The 8,648-nt window shown below is 33.8% G+C and overlaps 1 protein-coding gene across 1 annotated transcript; it reads right to left on the reverse strand.

Moving 5' to 3' along the window:
• Positions 1-4,131: 4,131 nt before the first annotated feature.
• On the reverse strand, positions 4,132-7,328 carry LOC127810447 (60S acidic ribosomal protein P2-2-like). Its single transcript, XM_052349946.1, has 4 exons — positions 7,116-7,328; positions 6,407-6,504; positions 4,488-4,723; positions 4,132-4,385 (listed from the first exon to the last, which is right to left on the reverse strand). The coding sequence occupies exons 2-4, from the start codon at positions 6,492-6,494 to the stop codon at positions 4,359-4,361; spliced, it is 351 nt and encodes a 116-aa protein (XP_052205906.1). The 5' UTR covers positions 6,495-6,504; positions 7,116-7,328; the 3' UTR covers positions 4,132-4,358.
• Between the last annotated feature and the right edge of the window lie 1,320 nt (positions 7,329-8,648).

Consider the following 8,648-nt stretch of genomic DNA (forward strand, 5'->3'; position numbering starts at 1 on the left):
ACAGGATTCACAAAAAACTAGGTTACCAACCTATTTGAATCCAACATGTCTAACTTGCTTAACTCTTACAAAACGATTACAACGATTTAAAGAAGATCACAACTCTTACATTATTGCAAAACAAGAAGAACTAAAACATAGTACACAAATCTCCAACTCGAGCAATCTACCAGCACTCATAGTCTCTCCTTAAATAATCTCTCACACCCAAGTGACTTTACCTAGAGATTAGTGATACAAAGTTAAGGATCTTACCGATCAAAAACAAAGAGACAACCACTTACTCATGTTCTCCACATCTGATGATAGCAATTGATCATCTCTCCTCCTCTAACTCACAGTGATTCACACAAAGAGGAGGGAAGAACAAGGAGTAACGACATGCATTCAAGGGTTTCTCTCAATTGACCTAATCACTTTAACTTTCTCTCTTTACAGCCCTATTAACCCTATATGCCCTAATCTATCATGCCAAGACTTCTAAATGCTTAGTCCAAACTTAACCATATAAAATGACTCTAGTTTACTCCATACCTTTGCAGCGGTTTCCTCATTGTTTACCTGCCTCAGGACATTGTCTGTGAGAGCTTAAGGATGAGAAGGCTATAAGCTAACTCATCCATTTCTTGTCTCTCTTGATTAGTCATTGCCCCCGATGTCTCCTTTTCTTTCTTACCTTCCTTTTGTTCTGTCAAGGCCTTTGCACATCTGTGTTGGACCAACATAGCCTTCATCTTTTTCTGCCACATGTGAAAGTCACCGTAGCCATCAAACTTTTTAAGTTCCATCTTCATAGGTGCCATCTTTGGTTCTGTTCTTGCAAGGAAAACAAAAGACTTGCAGCAACAGAAAATCCAAAACAAAAATGGAACAAGAATGACACAAGATAAACAATATACAAAGTGCACGAACATAACAAGACACAATAAGGTAATTGAATAGAAATATGGAAAGACAATTAGCAAAGACAATCAATAGGGGAAGTAGCACAGCCACAAGAACTATACAAGGATCAAATTGCACCGCTCCAAGTAAATTGAGTAACAACATGCAATCAACGTAACTAATCTTTCCAACACAAACAAGTGATTAACACTTACAACAGGAAGTAAACAGACTTCTATCCCCAATGAATCTTACAATTAAAACAAGAGACGATAACAGCAAGGGAAGATCAACAGAGAATATACAACTGAATAGAGACAATGGATCGGGAATAAGGGGGCAACTCAAATTCCAATCAAAACAGTAATAGTAAACAAATGAGAGGGGTAATCCAAAAATAGACACTAAGGAACAATGGTTATCTCTCCAAAGCTATCTTGATTTTGATTTTAAACAACTCAAGAACACAACGAGGATTAGAGGAAAACAAACATACTCGCTGTAACCCTACCTCGATTTCAAGAATAACAAGAAATCAATAGCAAGAAACCACAGCCAAAACAAATACCATAAACAAAACCAGCAAGAATAGCAAATAGAACAGGATATGAAAAACAATCCAATATATACATCACCGAATAGAAACGAATTAGGGAAAAGGGAAAATAAAGAAGATACAATCACTCTTACCGAGTCGGAAGCCTATTGCGGCTTTCGATCTTCCATCTCTTTGTTCAATGAAGATCGATCCGACTTCATCCTCCTATTATTCTAATCACCTCCATCCTCGAGTTCTTGGATCTTGAATGCTGATAGATTTGGCTCACCCTTGAATGGCTTTGATACCACTTGTTGAGAAATCTCCTATGAAATAAATCACACAACCAAACAATCACGACAGTACCAACGATCCAAGAAATCCGAAAAAATCAAAGATGCAAAAATGAACGAAAAACACACAACACAACAAAACAGAAATCGGACAAGGCATGTACGTGTTCGGATCAAAAGATCCTACTCACGACAGAGCTTCACCCTAGTCAATCCACTATAATATGTATGAACATATTTACATAGGATTTATAGAGATTATATACAAGATGATAGAAACAATAACTTCCACAAGATCTTACAACACTCAAGAACAATACACCGATCAGAAAGCTTAAATGATACAAACGCATCAAACAAATAGAGTACAAAACAGAAAATTAGAAAACGGGTTCTGTTTGGAATTTTGAAAATAATTTTTTTATGATATTTTATTCAATAAATTTGATTATTCAGTAAATTAGAACTATTTAATGCTAATAAATTATTAAGAAATATATACATTTTAAAGTTGATGAATCTTATAATATTTTTTCTTGTTACAAGACTAAAATACAAATAAATAAATAAATTGACTTGAAAAAAAATAGCCATGTACATATACATATTATATTACATTAATAAAAGCTTCTAGAAACTTGGTTGGAAGAGGGAAAGTTCGAAACCATGTATATATACATATTATATTACATTATATTATAATACAAGTTTCTAGAAGCTTCATTGGAGGAGAGGAAAGCCCGAAAGCCATGGAGGAAGAGGCAGGAGATGACCACCGCAGGAAATTGCCAACGATGACAGTAGCATGATTAACGATGATGCTCAACTGCAGAGGACCACAACAAAAGACGAAGCAAGGCCGCCAAAGACCAAGACCGTTGAAGTGATGGCGGGCAGTGACGACGATGGCGGAGAGGCTACCAACAAGCATGGCTATGACGGAAGCAAGTGGTGAAAGTGATGGTTGCGGGATACCAGTGACAACAAAACCGAGTAATCCAGCAAGCTAAGGGCCATGGAAACGATGGCACGAGGGTCGCAAGCGAAAGGCAATAGTAGACTGAAGGTCATTTTTCGCGTTTTGGGTTTTTGGGAGTGTTTGGACTTAAAACAGTCAAAATTTTTTGTTATTTTAAATTTTCTTTATAATTTTTTTTATTTTTAAAAATATAAAATTAAACATATTTTTACTATTTGAAAAAATTAAAAACTCAAAATAGGTTATAAACAACAAAGAAAACAAGCCTTTAACTTTTTTGAATCTAAATTAGAACATCTCTTTTTACAAGTTCAACGGTAATCTTTGCTATTAAGTACTGTTAAAAGTTGTCTTGAGTATATGATATAAGAAGAAGGTGATGACAGTAGCAGTGAATGATGGTAGTTCTCTAGAGTTTCTTTTGAAGATTTTAAATAAAAGTTGTAACTCAAATTGTAATTAGTTATAGTTTGAGGAATTAAACTATAAATATTTAATAATATTCATTAGGATATCCACCAACTATTATAAATAGAGGGCAAGGGGTAGCAAATGGAGAAAGAATTCTCATTTTCATGTTTGTAATGAGTGCTGATTGTTTATGAGAGAAATGCCAGGGCTGTTAGCTTTGTAATCTTGAGGGAAAACAATTGGGGTACTCGAGAATAGAAATGAGAGAAAGATCACTACTGTATTGATCGATTTCTGAAAATAAAGACTGGTCTCAAGAGGATCTTAGAGGCTAGATGTAGTGCCAATTAAATTGACATGAACCAAGATAAAAGTTTGTCGTCTTATATGATTTGAATATTTTTTTTCTTGTTCTAATTTGTGCTTTAAATTATGTTCTTTTATAAACAGTTTGTGTTGTGTGTTGGGCAGTGAGTTGTGAGTGTTTGGAATGGTGTTCGATTGATTTCTGGGAGTTTTAAAGACTATTAGTACTCTCAATTTATAACAAGTACAAAGTAACAATCATAATTTGGATTTATCCAAATAGAGTTCACCCACAATGCGAAGTGTAAATTAGAAGATAAATAAAGTGATTAGATATTGTTGACAGGATGTGCACTACTAACTTCAATTCTTTAAATAATTATTATTGAAGTTGAGCCTTCGTAAATAACATCTAGGAAGTCCCTCATTGTAAGACTAGTAGTGTCATTTGAGCTATAAAAATAATCATTTTGTAAAGTAAAAAGATAAATTTAATTTCATGGACAGTCCTACTCCTACTCCTCCTGCTGCTCCACCAAATTATATCAATTACCTTTTTGAAGCTATTGACTCCATAAATAGACCCAAAATGTCATCTCCTCTTTCTTTAATGCATTGCATTACATGAAAAAAGGATAACAAAATAAAAGAAGAAAGCTAGAGATAATTTAAAAGTGTATTCATATTATAAAATGGTTATGATGAAGTGCAAATGATAATGGATAGAACAACTAATTCCATAAATATTTCATGTAAAATTAAGATTCAAAATAAATCCAGCACTCGTAATCAAATGAAAGGTACACGCCACATTCGAATTTATACTTTTAGCATTTAAACTACTTAAAACTAGTAACCTAAACAAAAATTGTCCAATACAAAAGAAACCAAGAGCCAACAACTTGGCAACGTAAAGCGCAGCAGCCAGCACCATTAACAATACTCTCTAATCAAAGAGACTGAAGCCCATATCCTGCAAGGCCAAGGAGAACCAACACACAAGTCAGGCAACCAAGTCTACTTTTGATGGGAAAGAGCGTTTGTTTACCACAAAGTCAGATAACAAATAACTTACCCCATCTGATTCCTCTTCCACTTTCTCCTCTTTCTTTGGCTCTTCTGCAGGAGCGGCAGCGGCAGCAGCACCTCCGCCACCGCCGCCACCAACAGCCGCCACTGCAACACCACCGCCACCACCAGCAGGAACTGAAGCCAGTTTTTCTCTTCCACAAGCAATCAGTTCAGTGATGTCTTTTCCCTCAACTTCTTTCAAGAGGAATTCAATTTTCTCATCTTCAGCCTCAGCGCCAACTGTCCCAAAAGAATAAAGCAAAAAATAAATAAAATGGGTAAAAGCAGATGGATAAAAGCACCTATAGTTGTGACAAATAGACAAGTGCAAAAGGAACAAGAACACAACTTCAGTAATAATAATCACACATCCATGTCCAACCACCTGCATAGTTACCTGAGCCTTTGATACAAACAGAAAGATTCAACATTTAAATAAGCATTTGTACCTGAGTTAAAAATCTTGGAAACACAAGAAATTATACAACTGTTTGTAATTCCATTACAAGAATCTCTTGAGTACCAGAAATCATTAACTCTATTAACAAACCTTACAACACACCTAGCAACATCCAGTGCAACATTATCAGCAACCACAATGCTAATGCCAATCCAAAAAATATCTACCAACATCCAATTGACAAATCACAACTCTAATACCAACATATAATAGCAATCAGTTTTTCAGAACAAGTTTGCCCCCAATATCAAAAATTAAGGACATTTTGCACCATGCTATAAAAGCAAAATTGCCCCACCACCAAGGTTTACCTGTTATCCAAATTTTAGTACGAAGATTTAATTAGTGACATTGGTCCAAAAGCTGAGGGTTCATAGGTAGGGGATGGTGTTGTGGCTAAACAATATATGCTCATGTTTTTTTCTCACACAATTAATACAACCTAACTACTGCAGTTCTGCTAATTAGAAATTCAACAACAGCAGCTCATCCAATCACATAGATCTCATCTCGAAGCCCAGGAACATACAGATATATAATATTATAAGAGAAGACAAATGGGAAATACACCACAAGACAGAAAACAATTTATTATATCAAGAAAATAATATAATCAAAACTAGAATACACATGAAACATAATGTTTACACTTGATAATAATATACACACATAGACGTACAAAGTTCTGAGAGAGTCTCTTACACTTTTTAATACCAATATTAAAACAGTTTCAAGAAACGAAACAAATACACCGTGATCGAATCTAGATGAGACGCAAATCACCCTTGAAACATATTAACAGAAAATGTAGACCAAAACAATATTAGAGTGCATGGATCTAATTAAACTTCAGCTGAACTCCTAACCGGAAGGACCCATAAATTTCTGCAAAAGGTTAAGGGATTCATTTGGACATGTGTGAATATAGAATCATCCCAAAACTTCTTTTGTTCTTTTATATGAAAAACTTCCATTAAAATGAATTGTCAGACAGGTTAAGCCAATTATATAGACTAACATATCAAATATGATATTTTTATGTTGAAAATTATACATAAGGTAAAATCTAAACCTTGAAACCCTTTTGCATGAAGTTTATGTATATTGTTACCATGGATCTGTCTCCTTGCAATAATATTGGATATATATAGATATATATCTACGGGAAAGATCCAATATTTCTTTCTCAAAAATAATACAAACATCATATATATTACAAGTGAGAAATGTAATTAATTAAGCCCCCAAAAAATAGATCAGAGGGAGGAAAAATCTACATTTCTTTTACTTACAACTTGGGGATGGTGTAGAAATAGAAATCATTGGGGGTACAAACAATCATCTCTCTTTCTGATGTTGTAGTTTTTCTTGGGGCAAACAGGTGATTAACTTAAGAAAGGTAAAACTGAAATCCCAGGCTGCAATTATATATCATATGCATGCAGCTGGACTAGAGACGGTACCTGAACCGAGAATGTGTCTCAAATCATCGGCGCAAGGGCTGGCATTGCCTCCCAACACGGCAAGCAAGTACGCAGCAATAATCTTCATTGTTCTGAGCCTGAAAACCGCAAAAACAAACCACACTATGAATTCTTTAGATCTGAAAGCCACAATAACAAACCACTCTATGAATTCTTTTACCTACTCCTACTCCTGCCGCTCCTCCCAATTATATCAATTACCTTTTTGAAGCTATTAACCCTATAAATAGACCCAAATTGTCATCTCCTCTCTTTAATGCATTACATGAAAAAAGGATAACAAAATTACAGAAGAAAGCTAGAGATGATTTAAAAGTCTATTCATATTATGACTGCCATGTCACCAAACAAAATGCTTATGATGAAGTGCAAATGATAATGGATAAACAACTAATTCTATAAATATTTCATGTAAAATTAAGAATCAAAATCCCGCACTCGTAATCAAAAGAAAGAACACGCCACATTATATATACTTTTGAACTAGTAACCTAAACAAAAATTGCCAGTCAACAACAGAAATTCCAGGACAAAAGAAACCAAGAGCCAACAACTTGGCAACGTAAAGCGCAGCCAGCACCATTAACGACACTCTCTAATCGAAGAGACTGAAGACCACATCCAAGGAGAACCAACACACAAGTCACGCAACCAAGTCTACTTTTGATGGGAAAGAGCGTTTGTTTACCACAAGTCAGATAACAAATACACCCAGAGAGAGAGAGAGAGAGAGCGTGCTGATTGATTCCGAATGCCTTAGGGTTTGACGATGCTTTAGGTTCGGCTCCAAAATTGCCCTTCTCCAAAGATGCGATGAGCCAACGAAGAGCCGAATAAATATGGCTGAGAGATCAACGGCGCTTCACTGGAAAGCACAGTCGGCAGAATGGGGGAGGAACCCTAGGCTACCTTCCTTCCTTCCTTATATAGGTCTGGGCCTTGGCCTGCCCATTGGTTCACAACACAACTGGGTCAAATTGGCCCCTAAATTTTTGGCAATGTGATTTTCTTAATAATGTAAATTAATACAGGCAATTGAAAAGTTTTAAAATTAAATATATTATAATATAATTTTTATTTTATTTTGATGATCATACAAATATATCTATTTAATTGTGAAACTATTTAATAACAAAGAAAAACTTTATAAACAAATATAGAATTGTTATTAAATTAATAGAGAGTGTATTTGGAAATAATTTAACTCATTCTTAATATATGCAAAATAAGGTAATAAAATTTAATTTGTAATGGTAAATGTATGTATGTATAATAATATATTATATCTAATATATTATACATACATATACAATAGCGAACTTCTAATCGGACCTACTCACGAACTTTTAATTGATTCAATTCGAAGAGTTAACAAGTCAATTTTTATTGAACTTAAGTTCAATCCGTTTACCGATTGAACTTTAAAGTTAAATTCAATTTTGACTCATTTACCTTAATGAATAAATTCGAGCAAAATTTTATCGAGCCGAACACTCAACTGAGTTCAAACAACTCGACTCATTTACAATCCTAACAAATTTATATAGAATGTCTTATAATTTTAGGTTCAGCTCCGAAATTGCCCTTCTCCAAAGCAGGGCCCAATCCCATAGCCCATTTCAACAAAACTGACTTTTAAATAGGCTCAAGGGTCGGCCCAATTGGAGTTTAATAGAGTTGGCCTCGAATATATTTTTTGTTTTATATATATATATTTATTTATTTTTATATATAATAATGGAAATTATGCTTTGTAAATGGTATTTGAAAAATATCTCATATCTCTATTTTTAAAAATCATAGAAATAGTATCAATAATTTTAAAAATACCACAAAAATAAAGATTATGTAAAACAAATTAATATAAAACAAATAATCAAACTCGTGTGATGCACAAAATTTTTTAATCAATTTATGCATCGATATATTTATTTTTTAATCTTATAAAAATATATAAATATATATTGATATATATTTTGTAATTATATATTACAAAAAAAAGGTTTTAACAAGCAAAAAATTGATCGTTAAAAGTCGATTTCCTGTCATTAAAGAGTTTTAATGATGGAGAAAATCCAATCGTCACCCGTCACCAAAGTTCTGTCGTTAAAATTATATGAAATACCGTCGTTAATATAAGTAATGAGAGGCATAAGTCCCGTTATTAAAATTAATAATAACGACGAATATTTTCATTGCTATAACAATGTGTACGATCGTT

The sequence above is a fragment of the Diospyros lotus genome, chromosome 9, assembly GCF_014633365.1.
Source record: "Diospyros lotus cultivar Yz01 chromosome 9, ASM1463336v1, whole genome shotgun sequence".
Taxonomy (NCBI): domain Eukaryota; kingdom Viridiplantae; phylum Streptophyta; class Magnoliopsida; order Ericales; family Ebenaceae; genus Diospyros; species Diospyros lotus.